Below are 23,435 nucleotides of genomic sequence, written 5' to 3'. Positions count from 1 at the left end.
CCTCCCTTTGGGCTTGGAGGATTGTCTCCTTAAGGAGCGACTACTCTCCTTGGACTCCCAACTCCCCTCCCCTCCGGGACCTCAGTGCTTCCCTGACTATTCTCCTTAGCTCATTGAAGTCTGCCTTCCTGAAATCTAGGGCTGCTGCCTTGCTGCAGGCCTTTGCCACCTTGCACTGGATGGTGAATCCCAGCAGGCGATGATCGCTGTCACCCAGGTGGTCGAGCACCCGCAGCCCCCTCACCAGGTCATCACCGGTGGTCAGCACCAGGTCCAGCAAGGCATCCACCCTGGTGGGGCTGTGCACCTCCTGGGTTAGATGGAGGACCTACATTTGGGCTAGGAACCTACGTGAGCTGTTAGACCTGGCTGGCTGCTCTTCCCAGTTTTCTAAGCTTGTATAGTTGAATTAGCATAAAGCCCTGTTTGTGCACAGTGTGGTCCTTCTTAAACTGATTTTAAGGTGGTTTTGCTTAAATTCAAAATTAAACTTCTGAAATTATATAACAAGAAATCTTTGGGGGTTGGACAGGGTCTCATACTCCCACTTCACCTCAGAAGCTGGGTGTGAGCTCCTCTTGACATGGATGACCTAGAAGACAGTTCCACCTTTTTTTTTCATCCAAGGACATGGCTGCAAAAAAGTTATCGAGAGGTAAGCTACTTGCTGTGCATTAGCTCCTCCACGGTAACTGCTGACATGCGTGCTCTCATCTCACAGTCATGGAAGTGGGGTAAGCTACCTCCCGTTGTCATGAGGGAAGGGCAGCTATCTCAAAGTTGCCAAAGAACCATAAACTCAGTGCCACAGCAAGGAAGTTTGGCACCCGGGGCAAGCCTGAAGAGGCAGCCCACCCTTGCCTCGTGCACAGATCCAGGAGGCACAGGCCTCCACATGCTCGGCCAGGAATGCACGCAGCGGTGGGAGCTGCCCCCACCCCAAACGAGAGGTTCGTGGCCCCATCCCATGCCCTGGCTGGGCAGCGCCTGTTGGCGCCCACGATGGTCACCCCACTTGCCCCCCCTTGCTACAGCACTGTATAAACTCCCACCTTGGTTTACCTCCGGGTGACCTGTGTGTGTTGCCATGCTCTAAAATGAGTCTAGGAGCACAGCTACACCTAAGTAGTTGCTGCGCTCTTTTTATACAATGCTACAGAAAAAATTACCATAAAAAACTGACCAAGGCATGAAACTTCCCTAATCCTGCAACGTGCTAACCAATGCAAGCTCTCACGAGTCTGCCATGGTTTATGTCTCACCCTAGGCCCTACCCTGCGTCTTTCACATGTATTGACAACCAAAGAATTAGGCAACCCAATCCTAAAGAGAAACATGGCTGAATGAGAGGCATAAGCTGCAGAGCAGGGGTCAGCAACCCCCGGCACGCGTGCTGAACATGGCGCACAAGGCCATTTTGCTCGGCACACCACTGCCAGCCCAGGCTTCAAGCAGATGCTGCCAGCCACGGAGCCCAGACTGCTCCCAGCAGGCAGCTGGGAGGCTGCAAACCCTGCTGCAAGCGGACCGGGCTCCGTGGGCCGGCTGCAGCTGGGAGGCTGCAAACAGCTGCTCCAGGGTCTGACATGTCGGCACTCCGGCACCTTCCAGCATAGACATTGGGTTTTTTCCGGCACTCCGGCCAAAAAACATTGCCTAACCTTGCTGCAGAGGGAGAAAAATGAATCTCAACAAGTGGTTCTGCACCTCCAGTGTCATGCAGTTCAAAGGTGCATATTGGTTTGGGCCTGTCTCTAATCTCCAATGAAGTGCATTTGAAGCTAATCTTGTAAACCTGTTAATTCCTGTATCCTGATAACCAGCTTTCAGGTAGGTACTTTGTCGGCCCTGAGTACAAAATGCAAAGAAAGGGTGTTTGTCAAACACACACTGTCCACACATGCAGAGGGAAGAATGGACAAATACAATGGAGACGACATACAAAAGCTAAAATTCTGAGGAAGGCTTCAAAAGGCTGAGCCTAGCCTCCAGCTCCCTGTCAAATACATCTGCTCTTCAGTACATACCGTCCCTGTGGCAAAACCCCAGAGATCTTAGCAATCAACTGGAATAGATTAATGGCCTGAACATTTCTCCTCAAGTTAAAGTTTTACTTGTAGCCAGTGCAAAGATTAGTGGTCTTTTTTTTCTTTCCCCTTTCTTCTTTGCAAAGCACCTTTTAGACCCCTGTGAAAGATGCCTGATTGATAGCAGCTCTTCTCTCCACTGAGCAGGTAGGGCCTGAGTTTCCATCGTGTGAAATTCCTCAGGTCTCACCTCCAGACCCTCTCTGAGTGCAAAACAATTATTCACTCTTAGTCCCTCAGCCTTTGCCCCCCTGCTGTGGATGCCATTGGGGTTGGTTTCAGTTATTGCAATGGTCTTTTAACGATGATATCACCAGTTTCTAAGCCAAAGATTGCGAACGCAGGTTTTGCTTATGCATCCCCCATCACCTGCTACCGGCCCAGACCAGAATCGCGCCAGTGACCTACAAGGACAAAGCTCATGATTAGTGTCTAATCACCTGAGCCAAAGGTTAATAATGCCAGTAAAGAAGGAAACAAGCACTGAACTGTTACTGAAAGGCCAGGGATAACACTTTTTAAAATGAAAACTGATTTTTTTTTAAAATGATTAAGGCGACTTTTGTACAACATGTGTAATACGTGAAAATATATGTAAATTATGAATATATAGCTAGATGCATGGGATTTTTGTGTACACTCATAGAGATCACTTTCTACGTTCCTAGGCAATACATGTATCAATGACTTACAGTAAATCTTAGTAAATACATGTAGTTCTGCATATGAGTAAGAGATAGGTAGATAGATCTCTTGTTCTTGGTTCATGTATATGTTCACAAACATATACACACATATGCATATATATATTGGTATTTGTGTGTACAGAGAGAGAGATGGAGAGATCTCTGTATATGTATACGGGTGTGTAAATAATAGCAGGCGTTTTGCTAATTAACAGCTAATTACAGGCACCTCCCCATTCCTTGCGTGACCCTTCTATTACGCACGTTACATTTTCATTCCAATCTCCCAACTGAAATTTGGTAACGGGCAAAAAGGGACTTTATAATTTATCAGCCAAAAAAAAAATCCTCCACAACAGCCAAGTGAGATTGTGAACATATCAGAGCTTCCTAGAACCCAGCAGCACCTGCTATAAATATATAACTATATCATAAGCCCTATGCTTTGCTGGCACACAGCACAATCTGCTTTCTTATTACTGGAGAAGTTCTCTCATATAAGTACTCTGCTTATGGAGCTGAGCTGAGAGCAAGTTGAAGACACTGTGCTTTCTCTACAAGGTGTTTTACATTCACAATATCATCTTCTCAATGTGCGTCTTGTTTGTCGATTTGTTTCCCAGCATAACAAATCTCTTTATCCTTTGCTGAGTTAAACAGTGTTAAAGCAACACGTAGTAATACTGTTGGGTTTTTCATTAACATTCATATTGAATCCCATCTTCCTGACCGGCAAGATTTTTTCCTCCTATCCCTCCTTCCTGTATCTCCTTTCATCTGCCCCTCCTCTTAAACAGAGGATATAAACCTTGTCCTAAGGTTTAGGAAAGTTTCATAAGCCCAAAAGGAGGGGTTGCACCTGCAGAATCCCTTTGAAGACCAAAAGAATGGACAAGACAAGTAAAATGCAAGATAAGGTAAATCCGATTTAGTGATATTTTACTGTAGAGTCAGTCCTGGGCTGCCTTATGGGGAACACATACCAGGTATCAGGAGGGTCGAGTTATTGACTGTCCAGAACAAGGGGGAAAAAAAGGCTGAGCTTGTTATCTGCTTAGAAATACAGTTTTGAAGGGGTTTTCAGTCTATCTAAAATGTTTTAAAGCGTGATAGAAGCAATGGAAATGCAATACAGTAACAGAGAAAACAGCTAAACGTAGCTCGACAGTCAGTTTTTACCCAATTGATTTTGCAGCTGATTTCAGTGGGCTTTCATCCTGAGTTAAACCTGTGAAACTGAGCCTGCAATGTTGTGTATTTACTTTTTTTTACAATTTTAAGCATATTTCTTAAGGAGGACACATGGATTACTGTTCTTTTTAGAATAATTTGTTTAGGAGTGCAGGGGAATTCGTTTTTGAATATAAATCTGCCTGTCTGTGACCAATCTCTCTTCACAGTAAGGGTGTAATGAAAAGTGCAAATCGCAACCTGCACAACCTGGATACCTGTCTAATTGCTTTATGCACCTAATGTCACTTTCTGTTTTGGGGCCCGATCCTGCTAGGTTTGATGTATGCGCATTTGCCCTCAAATCTCAATGAATTTAAAGGGCATTGAATGTGCTCAGCCCCTCCCCAGAGGCACTCAGTAGCTCGTAGGATCCCCATGGAGAACTACTGCTGGTAGCAGTCCATCCGGCATGGTGCTATGTCCCCTGCACACTGATTTTAATGGTAGTTGGTGGTGCTCAGTAACTCCTAGGGTCTGCTCACATGACAATACCAGAGACAAATAAGTATTCACTGTGGGTTCCTGTTCCCCAGACTGCAGCATTTTCCATTTTCTTTTGGAGTGAGACGAAGCTCAAGCATTGCTATGAATGGCACCTTTCATAGCCCCTGTTCTGCTTGTTGCGAATGGTAAAGTTGCTACTCTTATGAGTGGGAGTAGGCTCAAACCAGACTGAGAGGTCTCATCTGTTGGGAGAAGCACCAAGATGATTCCCTGTAAATGTAGCCCCTGGAAGCTCTACTTGCCATGGTGCTAGTTCTGGCCAGTGAATTTTGTAAAAGCAGCACAATACGTGATCTTTGGTGAAAGCTGCCTGTTCGAAATGACTGCTGAGTCAGCAGAGTCGCCTTGGTCAATGCAGGACCTTTCTTGGTTGCTGACAGGTAGATCAGTCTTCTGCAAAAAAATGATGAAAACTCCTCTGTGGGACTCCAAATCAGCGATTCACAAATCAGGTCACTCCTCCAGTCAGAAAGGGCCAGGGAGACAGTGTGGCTAGCTAGCTACTCATGGTTCTCCCTCATGGCAGTGGGATTGGATTGGAAGATGATTGCTTACAAGGAGCAATGGTCTCAGGTTGCAGCAAGGGAAGTTTAGGCTGGATATTAGGGGAAAAATTCTCATTAGGAGGGTAGTAAAACACTGGCACAGGTTACCCAGAGAGCTGGTGGAAGCTCCATCCTTGGAGGTTTTTAAGAGCCAGGTAGACAAAGCCAAGGCTGGGATGATCTAGTTGGGGATGGTCCTGCTTTGAGCAGGGGGTTGGACTAGGTGACCTCCTAAGGTCCCTTCCAACTCTAATTTTCTGTTTCTATGATAATATGATTCCCTCCTTGAGCTGCCTCCCCTCCCCAGCAGACTGGGTCCTCTGAGTTGTAAGGGGGACCCTGGCAGACAAGGGTGAAAAAGCACCAGGGAACAAGATAGCAGGACTTTTTACCTGACCAGGGGAGGAGCTTTATTTAACAATAAGTTTAAATTTCTGAGATTAGGAAAAGTCCTGTATGGACACATTACAAAAGACCTCTTCCTATACCCAGTGTGTTATACTACAGTGACTGGGGCAGAAGGTGTTTAGTGATATGCGGTGCATACAGAGCAACCTTTGCACTCCCTAATGCTGGGGCCAGTTTGTCCCCTAGCACAGCGTAGAGCAATGCCAGGACTGCATAAAGCAGCGCCCGACGACAAAACTCTGCAGCCTTGTTCCAACAAGGGTCTGGCCACACTTTCATCTCCAGACACCATCCCTGGCATGTGCCCTTCTTATTTTATGAAGGTAGCAAATTGAACTGCCTTTGTCTGCATCATGATCCTGGGACTTGTGGGCATAAGACAAAGACAACTCACGGTTGCTCTAAGCTACTCTTAGCTACGAAGCTCATTCTGGCTGCTGGATATCATCAGCCTCTGAACTGAACACAGTCCCCTCCTCCTAGAGGTATCCTGGCAGAAAGGGGGGTGCCTCGGACCTGCAGCAGTGGCTGCTCTCCACTGCATAATCACCCGTCGCTGAGGAATGCCTCCATCAGCCAGTTCTCCTGCATTACAGCTACTTAGAAAGACCAAGAAAATGAAGGGTACTGTGGGCATCCTCTTAGCTGGGTGAGAATCTGGGCTTTGATTTGAAACAACAGGTCAAATTCTGCCCTCATTGATACCCTGCAAACCCTTCGGCTTCAGTGAAAGCAGGATCTAGGCCAGTCTGTTCAAGGTTTATGCCGCAGAAATGTTGCTGGTGCTGAAGAGCAGAAAAGTGACTCTGGTTTCTCTTTCCTGATCCTCTCCTAGCACCTCACAGGAACCTTGGTTCTCTCTGTCTTCACTGCAGTGCTGGGCTTCTTCCAGTACGGTTACAGCCTTGGCGTCATCAATGCCCCACAAAAGGCAAGTACAGAATACGCAATTCCCTGTGCAGTATCATTCCCAATTCCCCTTTCATCCCTAGATTATTATTTCCATTAAATTAGCACCCCAGGGTCCAATGAGCATTAGCACTCTTAGATACTGAAGCAATGTACAGGTAAGCAGAAACTCTTCCCCAAGCTTTTGTAACTGATGGTGTAAGTGTTAAGCTAACAAATAAATTTGCAAGGGCATGTGTCCATGACCGCTCCTTTCATAGAGGAAGGGGACTGAATTCCTTGCTCTGTTCTCATAAAAACTCATCTAAAGAACAGAACGGGGATGACAGGATAGTCCCCTGACCCAGCAATGGGTATGGTAGTGAGCTCTCACAATAATCTGAAAGTTTCCGTGACCGCTTTCCCCACTGTCTTCTCTGAGAGCATTAGAGGATAGCTGCCAGATTGTGCTGTTCAAAACTTAGCAAGGATGCATGATAGATGTGGATATGCAAATGCCAATGATTGCTCTGTTGTGGGGGGAGGAACAACTGACCTGTTTGCCAAACCCAGGTCATAGAAGCCAGGCCATAGGACAACTTCTGTATAGAAGCACAGTTGAGGGGCAGAGTGAGAAAGGCATCTTGCTGGAGGCTTTCTGATGTGCGATAAAGGTCACCATCAGTTGACCTAACTGTAAATGGATACTTGGTTATTTAGGCTGAGGACTTAAAAGTAGCTGGATGTAATGATAGTCATATCAGTCTATTGTAGGCCATTAACTGTAGAAACTACCTTAACTGTTTTAGTCCTCTGGATTTGTAGGTTCAGGACCTTTGACCTTTTTGGCTAATGTCAATGGCAAAACTGCAAAAAGGATTTGAAAGGGGCTGGGATTTTGTCCGTAACGTATGAAGAGCCTCCATTTTATGGACTGCTAAGCAGAAGAAATCTAACTAGGAAAAGAAAGCTTCTTGGGTAGTTAGGAGCGGAAGAACTAATACCTTGCTGTATTCCTTTCCCACCGCAGGTAATAGAGGCCCATTACAGACATGTGCTGGGCATTGCCCCTATGGACAGAAGTGCCATCAATTTCTCAGAGGCAGATGAAGGTACAGCCTTTCCAGACATAAAAGCAACAGATATCATCATGAGTACGGCAAGCGCACACAACACCCTCACCATGTATTGGTCCCTGTCTGTGTCCATTTTTGCCATTGGTGGGATGATTTCCTCCTTCACTGTTGGATGGATTGGAGACAAATTAGGCAGGTGAGAAACTTTCTTGCTCTTTAAAATTCATCAGTGGCCAGAAAACATCTCAGAGGTTATCATCATCATCATCAAAGCTGTGGGCAGGTGGAAGGGGTGGGAGTCAGCTACGCTGATCCAGTGAAGACAAAACAGAACCAAGCAACTGGATCAAGGATCTGGATCACTGTCTTACATTTATATAAAAGGGGGGGGAGGGGTGTAATGTGTGTGGCTTTCTACACAGCGACAGTCTGGTCGAGACACCAGGTCAGAATTGGGCCCCCAAATCTCACTGTAAGCATGAAGTATTACATCAGCCCTTTTCCAAGTATTTCAAATGATTACGCTCCAAATCCCTAGATTTGACTTTCCCTAGAAAACAACTCCCTCCAGAAGTTGCTCTTCTATCATTTTTCCCAATTCAAAGGCACAGCAAGATTTTGGAGCTTTTCTCCTAAAATCATTTAAGTCGGGTTTATTAAAATCTGAAATTAAAAAGCTGACTTTCTATTGTACTTTTTATCACTTCAGACAATCCACTGGTGAACAGCTTTTCTTAAGCTGTAATTCTGTCCTGCTTTGTCTTTTCATAACAAAAGGCGGTGCGGTATATGTGAAAGGAATTTGTGCAGGGATATTTGTGCAGTTGCTCTTCTGATTGTACTCCTGCCATACGTTTTTCAGTACATGTGATCATTATTCTTTACCCTTTCGGTTTGACTCGGTCACTGACATTCAGTCTAATTTGGTACTATGATGCCTATAAAGTAGGCGTATTCCCTCGTTTAAGGGGCATGCAAGCCGACATGTAACGCTCCTGCAAGTGACTTTGACTGACAGAAAATGATGTGAATAGCAAAGAGGTTTTAAATAAGTCCAGAATTAAATCCAGCACAGGCAAAACAACAAGCCAGGCTTTCCCCCGAGCAGGTAGTTCACCAGTGTGAGTGTCCTCACATCACAGCGATTTCGGGGTGCCCTGAGGCCATTCAGAAGCAATGGGAGCCCTCCTGGTAAACGAGACAGTATTAAGACATTTTAAGCAGGACTCTTCTCTTAATTTCACAGCTGTAAATATAGAGCAACTCCAAGCATTTGGCACTGCACAGGTTGTGCTCAGTACCTCTGAGAACTGGTCCCAGAGGTGTTTTTACACGTGTTTCTGACGCAGCGTTGGCTGCTTTTAATTAGCCAGCTGTGCGAATTAAAAGTGCCTGGTGCCCCAGCGGAAACACGCGTGTCAGCGGCACAGCGCACCTCCACGCTGAGCCAGTGGCAGCGGTGCACTTGGAGCTAAAGCGCGTTTAATGTGTTTTAGTACAAAGCGCGTCACCGCCGTGTCCTCAGCACAGAGGTGCGCTGCACCGTGCCACGCCACTGATGCACGTGCTGTGCGGGCAGGGTTTGAGTTGGACTCCTGGGGGGTCTGCGGCAGTGGCAGCCACTGCTCCCTGGGCTGCTTGGAAAGGCATGGCGTGGCTGGGGGGTGCTTATCTCTTATGAGGGGGCTCTCATCTCTTATGGGGGGGCTCAGCCCCCAAGCTCCCCCGTAATTTGAACCCCGCGTGCGCGGCAGCCAGAGTGCATCAACTTACATGCTCCAGCAGACTCCATTAATTGAGTCTCCTCCAACGCACTGGAAATCCTGCCCAGTGTGTAAGTGCTCAATTTCTACTTTGGGTTCATACCCAAATTTAAAAAATTTTAAAAATAATTTCTAGCTGTAAGGATGAAACTATATTGGCAGAATTCATAGAATGAAATTGTTATTATTCTTAGAGCAATTTCAGGCACTCTGGAATTATATAAAATATCTCGATCGTATAAGATGTAATGTATAATACATTGTATTGGATATAGAATGATGAGGAGGATGACAACAATAATGATGATGATAATCATGGGGGTGATAATAATAGTAAATATAAGCTGTGCAAGCAACCTCTATCCATACCTAGAATGCCAGAAAATCTAAAGCATAACAGATTTCAGAGCTGGACTTACTATCCCAATGTAGCTTTTTTTTTAATGAATTGCAGAGTGAAAGCCATGCTGGCGGTGAATGTTCTCTCAATCATTGGAAGCCTCCTCATGGGGCTGGCAAAATTTGGCCCCTCTCACATCCTCATTATAACTGGAAGAGCAATCACAGGGCTCTACTGTGGTAAGTTAAGGCAAGCTCGAGAATCTCTCTCTGTAAGAAGCTTGCATGTCTGCTTGCATCTCTAAGGGGCTGCTCTGGGGGGAGAAGGGTATTAAGCAACCATCTGCAACTGCCAGGATGCATCACATTTTGACTATAAGGATTCACTTATATAATCAGTGCAAACAGGTCTCCAGGATAATGCAAGGTGATGCTTGGAAAGTGGAAAATGGATTGTTTCTTATTTAGGCCCCAGTTCCACGAAGCAGTTGAATGCATGGCTAACTTCAAGTCAGCCTGTGCTCAGGTGCTTTGCCAGACAGGTACAGCTTCCTGCCTGGATACTTTGCTGAATGAAAGCCACGATTCAGCACTGCAGCTTGGCCACTTTTCACCAGAAAGAGAAGGTTTTTGTTTCCCAGTTTACTGGAAGATGTGATGCATTTTTTGTACTGCCTGATCTTTTCCCATGAGGAGCATGAGATTGGCAAAGGATATGAAAGCCACAGTGACAGAAGCAGACAGGAGCCCTAGAAGGAAAAGCAGGAGGCACCTCAAACTTGGAGGAGCTGATATCTGGGAAGAAATCTGCTTGGGTATGAACATCCTTCCAGGGCATCCCGGCAGTTGTTATGGCCACGTAAACCAAGAAGAAATGTGCTTTCCTGGCGGAGGACTTCTAAGGACAGGTGTTCAAAATGTAGCACAGAGGGATGACTTCTAATGATCAGCAAAGAAATCTATTTACTACTCTACTGTTCCTGCTGCCGATTGCCTTACTGTATTTACCTGAATTCAGGACTACTTCAAATTTAAGATGACCCTCCTAATAATTAGATTCTACATATGGAGAATTTTAAATTTGTTCGAATTTTCCATGTATAGAATCTAATTAGCGGAAGGTGTCCTTAAATTCATCCCACTGTTGCTGTGAAGGGGAAGCAGCTGGGGGTGATACGGGCTAGACTTCCTACTCCTTGCTCCCCTGCCTGTTGTCCCCTTATATCTGTGCCTGCCCCCTGCCACCTGCCCCACTGTGACTGCACTCCACTCCCTGTCCCCCCACATGCAAGGGAGGCCACGGGATGAGGGGGCAAGCTGCAGGTCCCCCCCACGGCCTCTTGTACACTCCCTCCCAGCCTGATGTCCCATCCCCACCAAATGAACCACTCTAGCCCAAGGCAGGCAGTGCCTCAGCCCAGAGCCAAAGCCAAAGTAAGCCACCGCCTGCACTGGACTGGTAGTTGAATCCGAGACAAGGCTTTACTCCCCCCATGTTGATTTGAGGGAGGCCTCATCTTGGATTCGAGTAAATGCAGTAAATATGTCTTAGTAATGTACAAGTTTCATCAACTACTCTCTCGAGCTTAGAAGGAATGATGAACAGCCATGTTGGCAGGTCAGAGCTCTTCAAGACGTGGAAAGACTCGAGGAACCACAGACATTTGAAGCAAAATCATTTGTGCATTTGGAGGCCATAGCAGGACAGCTGCTCTGTAAAGGTCTCACTGATGAAAAGTCCGTGCATCTTCTTTTGAGGAAAGGATCAAAAGAAAGTAGCGGAAAGGCATTCGGGGGGTGGGGGGCTGGGGGGAAGGCTCTGACTTACGGAGAGAATGTGAGAGGGCAAATAAAAAGTGAATGAGATGGAAGGCAAAATTAAGAAGAGCAATGTATGTCAGGGGAACTAAAAGGTTAGCAGGAGTAAAGTAATGTTTGTAGCTGTGCTCTTTCCATGGAAACAAAGAGGATGTCACCATCCTGTATGCCAGAAATCGCATCACCCACCTGCTTGAAAAGAACTTTGAACAAGTCTTTGAAGCTGAGTCATGTTTTTGACAGCTGAAAACCGCTGACTCAATTTTTGACTCAAGAGGATGCAACTGTCTCTCTGTGGAAACAGCTGTGAAAGAAAACCTGACCCTTTCATTTTTTCTGAATTTCCCCTCTTTTTTCATTTAAACAATTTTAAAAAGTGAGATATTTTTCTTCTTTTTCATTAAAAAAGGGTGTTTACAATTTTGTAGGAGTCCCCCCTCTTATCACTGTTGTGCTTCTCAGTCTGGGTAAAACCCCATTCTTCAATGTAAAAATATTTTGTCAAGAACCACCCCCATAATAAAGTGAGCTTATTTTACATCTGTTGGAAGCTCCTTGGCTTTGCTTCGGTGAGCTGGGGCGTCATCTAATCAATTTTTCTGTTCCTATTGTCAGTATTATGACTACTACTATTACTATTTCTAGTCATAATATGTACTTGGTGCTGTTGAAATCCTGGTCAGTAATACTTTAAATCTAGAGTGCAAACAGAAAGACAGTACCTTAGATTAAGAAATGCACTACTTTACAGACAAAAAACATATTATCCCTTAATTGGTTTATTATCACTGTTAAGTACCATACATTTGGCTTGATCCACAAAGTCAATGGACAAGCAGAATCTTAGGTAGGAGCTCTGCATTGAAATACCGTATCTCAGAAGGCATTTTATCAGAAGTAGAAAATGGAGCTTAAGTATTGGTTGGGAATAGATCTATCCAAATTGTGAGCCCAGTTCTGGTCCTGATTCAGATGTATTTAATTATTCAGAGCACTCTTATGCACATGCTTACTCTAGTTTAAGTGGTCTGAATCAGGTGTGTCTTGAATTGGCACCTTCTGCCAGGCTTTCCATTTCCATTAAGACAGAAGGGCATGGGAGGCACTCAAAACCCAGCGGGAGGTGATAAGCATCCAGCACTATACCTAGACTCCCGGTGGCTCCGGGCAAACTTTTAGTATCGGGCCCCCCTTCACCAGTGATAATGATGATAATTATTACTATTTACACCATTTTCGGGCCCCATTTCTGTCCGGGCAGCCTCCTGGTTCACCTGTGTCTGGCCCCATCAGCATCACATGGGTCTGATCCCCAGCCCTTTTCCTGGCAAGCTAGTTATGCTTTTACTGAGCTGTCATTTAGGGTAAGTGACTTACATGTACCCTTTTTTCCAGGGCTTTCATCAGGACTTGTTCCAATGTATGTTGGTGAGGTATCACCCACAGCCCTTCGAGGAGCACTAGGAACGCTTCACCAGCTGGCGATAGTCACCGGGATTCTCATCAGCCAGGTACGTGAGAATGCAGGCAGAAGTAACGAGTGATGCACTGTTACTACCAGGGTCACACTGGTGATTTGCACCGGGGGTGCCGAGTGATCCCTTGTTAAAATTCCACTGACAAATGGAAACGGAGGTGATTTCCCTGCCTCTTACAGTGCTCACCTTCTTCCTGAATACTAAATCATCCCCAGCAAAGATGAATCTCCACCAAGAGGTGAAAAATACTTCTGCAAGTAGCTTATCTCTCTTCCCTACAAGGTCCTCATACGCTTCCAATCACACTTAACTTCAATACTGCATGTGTAATCCCCAGGGTCACTGAGAGCCCGAATGTCAGCTGAGATGACTTGGCATGGATCCTTGGCCCTCTGGGAGCACGTTTACATGTGCACCGTTGCTACTGCGCATTAAGTTTAGTACTTCTAATATGAGGTACTACATAAATGCACAGTAGCCAATGTTAATGCGCAGTAGTAATGGTGCATGGTCTTTATGTGACACTTGATATGCAGTAGACTAATTCTACTGCATATTAGTGTATTAGCACGGTTTTTGCTGTGGCGCGCTAATGCGCGATAGAATTAGTCTACTGTACATTAAGCATCTTGTGTAGACATGCCCTGTGTTAACCTAATCTAGCTTCCTGTATTATCCAGGCCAAAAAATTTCGCTCACCGTATCTTTCTGGAAAAGGCTTGAATGAAATGTTAGCAAAACGTGTTATTCGCTTCCTTGGTTGTAGCTATGAGAAGAGCTAAGATGACAGAGAACAGAGATATTTTTCCAATAGTAGCTTGATTTAGAAAACGAATTTCAATCTGAAAGTATTTACAGTCCTTTGATGGTCACTTCTCAATGGCTCAAACACACACACATGCAAACAAAACAGATTTTAAGCTTGAACATTTGCTGAAAGCAAATCTTGTATTCCAGTTTTGGAATTCACATTGTGCTGGTTTGTGACTCTGATATGTGTAACAAATCAATACAGTATGCACTTTATGGTTGGACTAGTTACAAAAAATGCTGCCCTTTGTAAAGTTTCTTAGGTTACCTACACAGGTACATTGAGATTTACATCGAGTAGTCGTGATTCAAACCAGAGAAAGAAAGAAGTTGAGAGAAGGACTTCATGTGTGCACATAAAGTGCAAACTTCATATCTGCAAACAAATTTTACCTGCATTTCTATATTTCTTTAGTTATTCATCCAGAAGTTTAATTCCTCATTTGCTTCATGCATTCACTTCAGCAAGTGCCCTATTTAGGGTGTGGCTGTAGAAGTGCAGTTTCCTCAGTAATACCATACCTAGGATGTCACTCATGTTGTCCTGTCTGTGCTAAGAACATAAGCTAGCTTTACAGTATAAGCACTGTTGATTTGCCAGTGACACAGAAGACCAAATTCAACTGTGAGCTACACAAGTTTAAATATGGAGAAACTCCAGTGAAGTCCTGGTGTTTCTTCACCTTTTCAGTGATGTCGCTGAGAGCACAGCTTCGGTCACAGCATAAGCAAAGCATTGAAGAAATTTGTCCAAGACTTCATGCCATCTGTTAGCTTCTGTTCTGAGTATGGTCCATAATCTAGATTGGGAGCTCCAATTTTTTCCAACTTCCTCTTCAGCTGTTTTCAGAAAGTGCAATATTACTCCTGAGTTTCTTGTTTTATGATATAATTTAATCTGCTACGTTTGACCCAGATCTGTCATTTCAGATCCTTGGACTAGACTTTCTGCTGGGCAATGATGACATGTGGCCTCTGCTCCTCAGCCTTTCTGGCGGTGCTGCTGTCCTTCAGTTTTTCCTCCTTCTTCTGTGCCCAGAAAGCCCAAGATATCTTTACATTAAACTAGGAAAGGTGGAGGAAGCTAAAAAATGTAAGAAACAGATTCTGAGTTGTATTTTGTATTTAAAACTGCCAGATTTGAGGATGAACCTGGCTGATCACTAACTAGTACAATTATTAGGCTTGTATCAGGCTTGTCCTATGCATCAGGCTTGTGCTGTTGGGAGCCCCAGACACCAAACTCCTGTGTATATTCACTGAATAATGCATTTGCGCTGAATAATGCATGCCTGACATACGTTACTCTTTATGTTCTCAACGGTGGGAGCTGTTGAATGTTTCCATAGAGCGGGTCACATCTGAATGCAGATTGAGGTTGAAGGACCAATTTCCAGTTTTGTGTGAAATTCCTCAATTCCAGACTTGATTTTGATCTGACAAGTTGTCATTTTCCCAACCAGAAATGTTCTCTCAGAATTTTTTTTATCAATTCTAATATAGAGACGTTGTCCTATGAACAACTTTTGAAATTGCACAATATATGTGACAGCAAAGGAATTGCTTGCATGCGCTTGTTCGGGCACATAGAGGAGAAACAAGTGTCATGTTCCTTCCTTTCATGGAACAATGGTACGGGCCATAGTATGGGGACATTCATGTGTGTAACACCGTTAACTTTCGTTCGTTCTCTCCTTGCTCTGATTGGAGAGGTTTGCTTCTTGCTGAACGCTTAGTTGTTTGAAATTTCCTTTGAAAAGAAATCATGGTCTTTTTTTCTCTCAAGGTCTGATAAGGCTTAGAGGAAACTATGACCCCATGAAAGAGATTGCTGAAATGGAGAAGGAAAAACAAGAAGCTGCCAGTGAAAAGCGAGTCTCCATAAAGAAGCTTTTTGCCTCTTCCAATTACAGGCAGCCGATCCTCGTGGCTCTCATGGTTCAGGTGTCTCAACAGTTTTCAGGAATCAATGCAGTAAGTTCCTTAGCAACATTTGTTTCCTAAAGGCATGTACAACATGGCGCTTGGATCTTGACTCAAAGCACAATGAGGTCAATAGGAGTCTCTTTTGACTTCAGTGGATCTGGAAGTGGACCATCTGTGCGTAACTCAATATTATTAGTAACATCTAAGGCTAAATTACATCATCAGTATTTAAGAAAGAGTCAATCATTGAAATCATTTGTTGGGGAGGAGAAAGGTAAGGGTTGTGTATTCTGCAGAAAGCCAAGGAGCTGTTTTAAATATGTATATGGACACAACATCATAGTCAGTCTGCAAAGGACTTATCTTCACAGCACCTGGACTAGGGAGCTACTCTTACCCATTTTCTCCCCACATGCCTGGGAAATAGGACACTAGAGAGGGGGCACTGAGTGAGGTCTAACCCTTCATCTGATTGTGTTTGATAGATCTTTTACTACTCTACAAACATTTTTGAAAGAGCTGGAGTTCAGCAACCAGTTTATGCAACCATTGGCGTTGGTGTTGTGAACACTGTCTTCACCGTTATCTCTGTAAGTAAATATCTCTGTGCTGGATAGTTCAGTGGGCCAGTAAAAAGCATGTATACTGTCATTTCCATACAGGCTAAAGATTTCATTATGCTGCTGGGGCTGAGAGTGAGTAAAAAATGACTGACCCTGGAAACACTATTTTACTTACTAGTATGAGTAGTGGCTCATACTGTCAAAATGTACCAAGATTGGAGACTCCGCATCATTCCATTCAAACTCCAACCCTCTATTAGTTGGTTACTTCTATTACGCTAAAACTTATTAAAGTTCCCAAATTGAGTAAGGGAGACCGAAGCCCTCCTTAGTTTCTCCTCGTCTACAGAAGAGATTTAGCTTAGACTGTGACAGTGAATGCTTTCCACTGCCATAGTATCAGTGCGCCACAACCGTCTATCTTATCTTTTATCTTTAGACTTCACTACTGTACCTATTCTGGTAATGGCAAGATGCTATTCGATGGCAATAAAATTTATATAGTACTCATCCTGGCAATATCTAGATGCTGTTCTGTAGTGATACAGAACACGGCCAATCTCCACAGCCTATATTTGATCATTTTTCTCTGGTGAGGGTACAGAAGAGCCCAGATCATTTGTATCCAGGTGGTTCACAAACCGCATGCTTCACAGCAATTGCTGAATGAAAGAGAAGCCATGCAACTGTTTCTTTGGCTTTTAATTAAAAGGCATCACTTTTCCACTCAGCTGGAGAACCACCGTGGTCCCGTGCAGATATCTGCTGCAGCTGTATACATCCCTAATTGGTTCTCAAACCTTCAGCCTTGTAGGGGCAAAACCCCATCCCTGTGACTTATCTACAGTATCAACAACATTCCGATTACTTGCCAAATATGTTTAATTCAGGCATTCATACAATAGAAAGTGAATATACACATTTAAATAATTTATCTTGTCTTTTATGCACTAACAACCAGGACTGGACTTCAACCACCGGTCTAAGGGTATACGCCAGTGTGTCCTCCATTAACAAATCTACCCACCAAGGTTTAGGCAAAGGTGCTTTAGTGCAATACTTCAGCAACCCCCTTAAAGAAAAAGATGTGTTGAGCTTTATTGGGAAATGAGACATTCAGCCCACGTTCCTGTGACCTGAAGATGTTCTGCTGTCATTGGACAGCAGCAGCAGGGGTGTTTTCCTTCATATCTAGGAATGTTTGCTCTCCACTTCTTTGACCCTGAGCATTTAAATATTACCTAAAATTTGTCAATCAACTACAAACTGACTGTTCTGATCAGCAGGCATGGCCTACAGAGCCTACTGACAGCTGTGCTGGACCCTGATATGGGGAGCAGAGATCATGATCAGACCCTGCTCTCTGCAAATCAGTGAGCCACCAGGATGAACTGCCTGAGCTGAAAGTCCCATCTTAACTTTTAGAAAAACCAGTGGCCCCCACTGGTCTCCAGGGTCAGATCTATACCCCAGTGCTCCTTGGAGAATGCTGCTTCTGTGCACATCCTGCCCAACCACTCCCACTCGCATCAAACCAAGAAATGTGGCTGTCGAATGGATTTGAGGGTACTCTCCATGGCCAATCTTTAAGCTCCCTGTTGGTATGCATGACAGCAGCTGTGGCAGACATGCTGGAGTGGCTTCATTGTTGTGTTTCGGCATTTGGGACAGGCAAGTGTAAACAGGTGGGTGGAATGGGCTTCAGACCAGCCCTCCCCAGGAGTGCTAAGGGTACAATGTGGACATATGCCAGGTATGCTGTGTATAAAGGAAGGAAAGGTTTCCGGCAATTGGAAAGAGAATCTAGGTTGAGAGCTATCAAAGGAGACGTCCAGAGCCCACGTGCAGGAATCAGATGGTAACTGTGTGTGCATGTGTACAAACCCTAGGATGGATACAATTCATGGGTGCAAGCCATGATTTGCCTGCTGCATATTACCTGGCTTGAAACTTTCAGTAGTGTGGTTAATCTGGGTGGATAAAAACCCCAGTGTGAACAAGGACCAACTAGCAAACTCATCCTGAAACTTGTACTGGTCCTTCATTCCTGGGGAGTTCACTCCATCTCAAACCAGGCCCCAGTAAAGCTCTGCCTCACACACAGACACGCGTTATCTTTATCACAGAGAATGCCATTATGTCAGAGAAGTGTAAGTGCTCATGCCGTCTTCATCTTGGAGCTTCAGGTGACCTTTCCAGGCCATGGAAAACCTTGAAGAAAAGAACCAAGGCTTTGAACTTGATTCAAAATATGTGAATCGAATTCAGAAAGTGAAGGACAAGATTGGTCTGCTGAGGGCAGCCTGAACGGCCAACGATACACATTGTACTTGTTGGAGTTTGCTAAGTGCTGAAGGCTTCATGCCCAGGTATATCACATAGGTAGCCTAGCTATGTGATGACAAAATCGCATTGTTATAAGTTGCATTGTTGAGTGGTGATTGATGAGAGCAGAGCTGATAACTCCAATATACTATTTGCATTTCTCCAGGTCTTCCTGGTGGATAAAGCAGGGAGACGGTCCCTCTTTATTGCTGGTTTGATTGGTATGTTAGGAAGTGCCATACTCATGACCGTTGGACTTGAACTTCTGGTAGGTTCTTCTTTTTTTCTTTCTGGTTTTGTTCTCCAATTCATAGACTAGGGAAGAAAAGCTTCCCATGAATATTTAAAACACAATATATAGCAAATTTATTTCAAGGAGCGTGATCTGAAAGCAATTCCCCTCACGCACAAGTTAAGAGCCATCATCTATGTCAGATAAAATACTCCCAACTTGTACTTTGGACAATTGTATATTGTTCCTTGTGGGATAATCTCGCTAGATGTAATCGAACACTGTAACTTGCACTTCAAACAAATATGGGACTGTTGGAACTACCATCACAGAAATGCAACCCTCCAGGAAATTCAAGATTATTCCTTGAAAGTGGAGAGCTGGCCAATTTGGAGACATTTCATAACATTTGCATAACATGTGCATAACATTCATAACATGTGCATTTATAGATATGCACAGTAAGGCAGATACAGACAAATCACATGCATCAGAGCATGAGGAGAGATCACGAGAGACCAAACACTTCTCTTGCACGCAGACTTATCACTTTCCTCTGGATCACTGTGACTTAACCTCCTACTATAAGACCTGCCGAATCAATGTCAGGAAAATATCAAATAAAGGAAGGGTGACGTCCTTTAATCATCACTTCCTTGCATTTTCCTGTTGCTTTTCCTGCTACTTTTTGCATCCATCTGAAAACACAGCAGATACGTTTCACCAGCTTTGAGCCCCTGTGACTCAGCACCATTGGGTATAGCTACACTGCTTGCACGGGGCACTCGGGTAGGTACGCTGCTGAGTGTGCTCTCCTGCTTACGTGCACCAAATCCAGAAATGCCATGATGAAGCTCCTCAGGGGTGTCCATTAAGCTCTCAAATGTAATGGAGATGGAGGTCTTGAGAGTAGCTGTGATGGCTTCATCATTTCTGAGTTGGGTGGATGCAAGCAGAAGCAAGTGGATGGGACGTGCTCAGGAGCATCTTCATGGCATGCAGGGAACAACACATCCACTATAAGCCAGATCTACATCTGGTACCACTAGGTATCACTCCATCACTTCACTTCACTGGAGCTACACTGTACTGTGCATGTAACCACTCGTGGTAAATTCACTATTCTTCACCTGTCTTTATAGGAAAGATTTGCTTGGATGAGCTATGTGAGCATGGCAGCAATCTTTCTCTTTGTAATCTTCTTTGAAGTTGGGCCCGGCCCAATCCCCTGGTTTATTGTTGCCGAACTCTTCAGTCAAGGGCCCCGTCCTGCCGCCATCGCTATGGCTGGGTTCTGCAACTGGACCTGCAACTTTATCATCGGCATGTGCTTCCAGTACATTGTGGTAAGAAACCCTCCTAAATCTTGCAAATGAACATCAACAGTAATTGAGATTCCCAAGGAGGTCTACAGAGATGTACATCTACCTCCCAGGGAAATAAACAGAAGATATGTACCTAGATATGGCCCTCAGGCCAGATCTGGGCTGCGGGTTTTAGACTGAGCCCATGTACCACATGCAGTATGCACTGGACCTGCTGCTGTGGACACTGCACATGACACAGCACTTGGTCCAGGTCACCCACACTGGCTTGGCCCTATGCACTGGCTCAGACTGGGCTGGATTGGGCCCACAGGTTGTTCCTGAGTGGAACAGCTACCACATAGGGCCTATCTGGTGCAGGCGCCTTAGGTAGTATGCAACACAGGTAGCACATGCCCCTACCAGGATCAGGCGCACACACTGCATGTGGCACTGGGGTCTGGTGTGGCGGGGTGCACTACATGTGGTGCCCACCCGACCAGCTCTGCATGCTGAGATCATGGCTGGTCCAGATCAGCCCCACACACAGGGCCGGTTTGGTGGAGGCACCTCATGCAGCACAAGCCCCAGACCGGGCCCAGCAGACACTGCAGGTAGTGCTAAGGGCTGATCTGGGGTGCACACTGGACTGGCCCTGTGTGCTGCCTCCGGTGCGTGGGGTTGGCCTGTGGGTCTGATGCAGCCACATGGGACTGGGCCCATGATCCTCATCTGGCCCACGGGTGAGTTTGATACCCCCGCTCTAGACAGCTTTGAAAATCTTAACAGATGCATTAAAAATGGTAAGCAAGCAATAGGCTGGTATTAATTATGGCTCTGTTTCACTTTGCCTCTGACAGGATCTGTGTGGATCTTACGCATTTGTGATCTTTGCTGCTCTGCTCCTAGGCTTCATTGTGTTTGCTATCTTTAAAGTGCCAGAAACCAAAGGGAAGTCTTTTGAAGAGATTTCGGCTGAGTTTCGCCGCAAGAGACGCTCGGCAATGAAAGGACCCAAAGCTGCTACTGAACTGGAAGACCTTCGAGGGACTGAAGAGGCATAAAACTCCCAAATGTCTACAAGAAGGAGATTAAAGACTCATGTTTCTCAAAGGCATCTCAAAGAACTTGCATTGTTTTATAAAGATATGGCAGCAAAAACACTAGTAGGTTAAACCAGTGTAATGCCTTCTGACCAACAGGACTGGCAGGTTGTACCCTACTGCCCTAAAGACTCAGATCCATATTACACTCTCAGGAGCAATATATGTGTGCTGTACAAAGAGATATTTGGGAAAGAAAGGAAAGAATATATGGAGGCAGGTGTCTATGCTCCACTGCATTGATTCAGAAGGATAACACTGCATTTGCAGAGTGAATAGGAGCATCATGCAGAAGGAACAGAAGAAAGGAAAGAGGGGATTTATGTTAAAGAAGAGATGATTTCTACTTGCAGTGGTTCCACCCTTCTTTCTCATGCCTGCTGATTCCTTCTGCTTAAATATGTGACACTTTGAGAAACTAAATACCACCGTACAGGTCACAAGAGCACAAAACAATAAGAAATGGAAGGGGCTAATGATAAAAGACTGATCCTGGTCTTATATGACCAATCCCTGCTGAGTGGCAGGATACCATTCCCATGAAAATGTGCTAGACCTAAACCTTGCTTGTTTGATTTACTATGAACTAGTCACAGAAATGCTGCTTAGTTCTGTAAGGATTTTCCAACTGAACTGCTCATTTGAAGACAGATTTAATAAATCCTGGCCAGAGAAGTTGCCCATTGCTATTTGTGGGTGAAAATCTTCCACTGCTCTTTATTTTTGGTGAGGAAATTGCTCAGAAGGAGATGTCAACATGTGGTAATGTAGCCTCACAGGCCTGCCTGTACCGGGAGTGAATAGACATGGATTATTATGCCTATCTCTGTTACAGGCTCCCCGTGTTACTCTGGGAAAGTCACTTCACCTCTCCGCTGCGGTTTCCCTTCCCCTCGCCCACCTTGTCTGCTTAGGCTGTGAGCTCCTCAGGGCAGGGTGTCTCATTCTTTTGGGCTTCAAGGCACCGTGGTAGGACAAGCATTAAACAGCTATAAGCAGGGGCCGCTCCTCAGCTACTGTAAATATGTGTAGTATTATTAACTTCAAGCCTCATGGGCTCCATCAGAGCTGTGCGGCTTTTCCCTAACTGTAGATGTTCGTCCTGGATATCCTTTAGTTCAGGAAGCGTTTGCTCCAGCCTCTCAAGAGATGACCTGTGGGGCATTTTTGAAACCCTGACTCATGATTTACTTTAGTTTTTTGCTGCTCTATGAAATACCTACTCTATGCCTCTTGAGGTCCTTGGACCAAGTCGTCGTGGTGGCATCTGAGCACATTACGTCACATGCCCGTTATTGTATTGCAGTGTGAAGCACAGGCTAACCTAAGTCAATAGTATTTACGGTTATAGCTGGTGCAGTGAGAATAATCATACGTTTACTGAATCATATATTCAGTGGATCAAACCTAATGAAAACTATCAGAGAGTGCACGACCAAGCGCTGGATCCTTTGCAGGTGCAGGTAGCTCCACTGAAAGCAAGGAGCTATGCCCATTCACACAGGAGACAATTGGTGTCCTCTCTGGATGTTACTCCTTCGGCTTTAAGACATTGAGTTAAATTCTGCTGCCATTCAAGTTAAGGGGAGTTTTGTCATTGACTTCAGTAGGACCCGGATTTAGCTCCAGATTGTACATTTGAGTAACAAGAAGCACATAACAGGCCAAATACATCCTTGGTGTAGTATCAGTTGTCCTCACCAGAGTTATGCTTAGGGAGGAATTTAGCCAATAGATATCGTGATAAATTGGGAACATATACCTGAAATTCAACGTGCTAGATCACAAGAAAGCCAGAGCTACTGACTGCCATTCATTAGGGCAGCAGATCAGTGGCACTGGACTAGTGTTTCCATGTCCCGGGCTTTGCAACTCTTGTTCACAAGTACAATAGTACAGCTAGCACATAGGGCACGCTGCTGAGACTGCCGACTCAAGAGTTTTACACTAGGGATATCACAGTAAGTTAAATATTAAAATAGTTATTCTGAATGTAAAGAAAATGAGGTTGTGCCTTCAGTCACGTTATCTACATCTCTTACATAAGTGTCCATGATGTTTTCAGTGTGTTTTGGCTTTTGTTCCTGCTGTTTGTCCTCTGTCGATGGTGAAGGTGAGAGCTAGAGCCCCTGAGAACAGGGGCTAGTTTCTCAGGGCCGGTAGCCTCCCTACATTGCAAACACTGCACTGGCTCTGAGCAAAATGTGTGGGCCAAAGGTTAAAGCTCAGGGCTGGGACTTGGGAATCCTGGGCTGATTACCCTGAAGTCATCAGGAATTAGCTACATGTCTGTTTAATTTGTGTTCCAGGCTGTGCCACCGCCTCATAGGGTATGTCTGGACTGCAC

The 23,435-nt window shown here is 44.9% G+C and overlaps 1 protein-coding gene and 1 long non-coding RNA gene across 2 annotated transcripts in view; one reads left to right on the top strand and one right to left on the bottom strand.

Annotated features, from left to right (window-relative positions):
- Positions 1-2,488, bottom strand: part of LOC109287982 — a 4,369-nt gene extending 1,881 nt beyond the window's left edge. The window contains exon 1 of the long non-coding RNA XR_002095034.1: positions 2,177-2,488. This is a non-coding gene — a long non-coding RNA (uncharacterized LOC109287982). The remainder of the gene's footprint in view (positions 1-2,176) is intronic.
- A 1,060-nt stretch (positions 2,489-3,548) lies between these two features.
- On the top strand, positions 3,549-23,147 carry SLC2A2 (solute carrier family 2 member 2). The gene is made up of 11 exons (XM_019503294.1): positions 3,549-3,690; positions 6,299-6,394; positions 7,382-7,623; positions 9,645-9,769; positions 12,743-12,858; positions 14,566-14,728; positions 15,422-15,609; positions 16,047-16,151; positions 18,616-18,717; positions 19,824-20,027; positions 20,846-23,147. Exons 1-11 carry the CDS (start codon positions 3,661-3,663, stop codon positions 21,047-21,049), a joined length of 1,575 nt encoding a protein of 524 aa, XP_019358839.1. The 5' UTR covers positions 3,549-3,660; the 3' UTR covers positions 21,050-23,147.
- The last annotated feature ends 288 nt before the right edge of the window (positions 23,148-23,435 follow it).

The sequence above is a fragment of the Gavialis gangeticus genome, unplaced genomic scaffold (assembly GCF_001723915.1).
Source record: "Gavialis gangeticus isolate Ggan-Ray unplaced genomic scaffold, GavGan_comp1, whole genome shotgun sequence".
In the NCBI taxonomy this organism is placed as follows: domain Eukaryota; kingdom Metazoa; phylum Chordata; order Crocodylia; family Gavialidae; genus Gavialis; species Gavialis gangeticus.
Note: the sequence above shows the minus strand (reverse complement) of the source record. Positions and strands in the feature narration are given on the sequence as shown.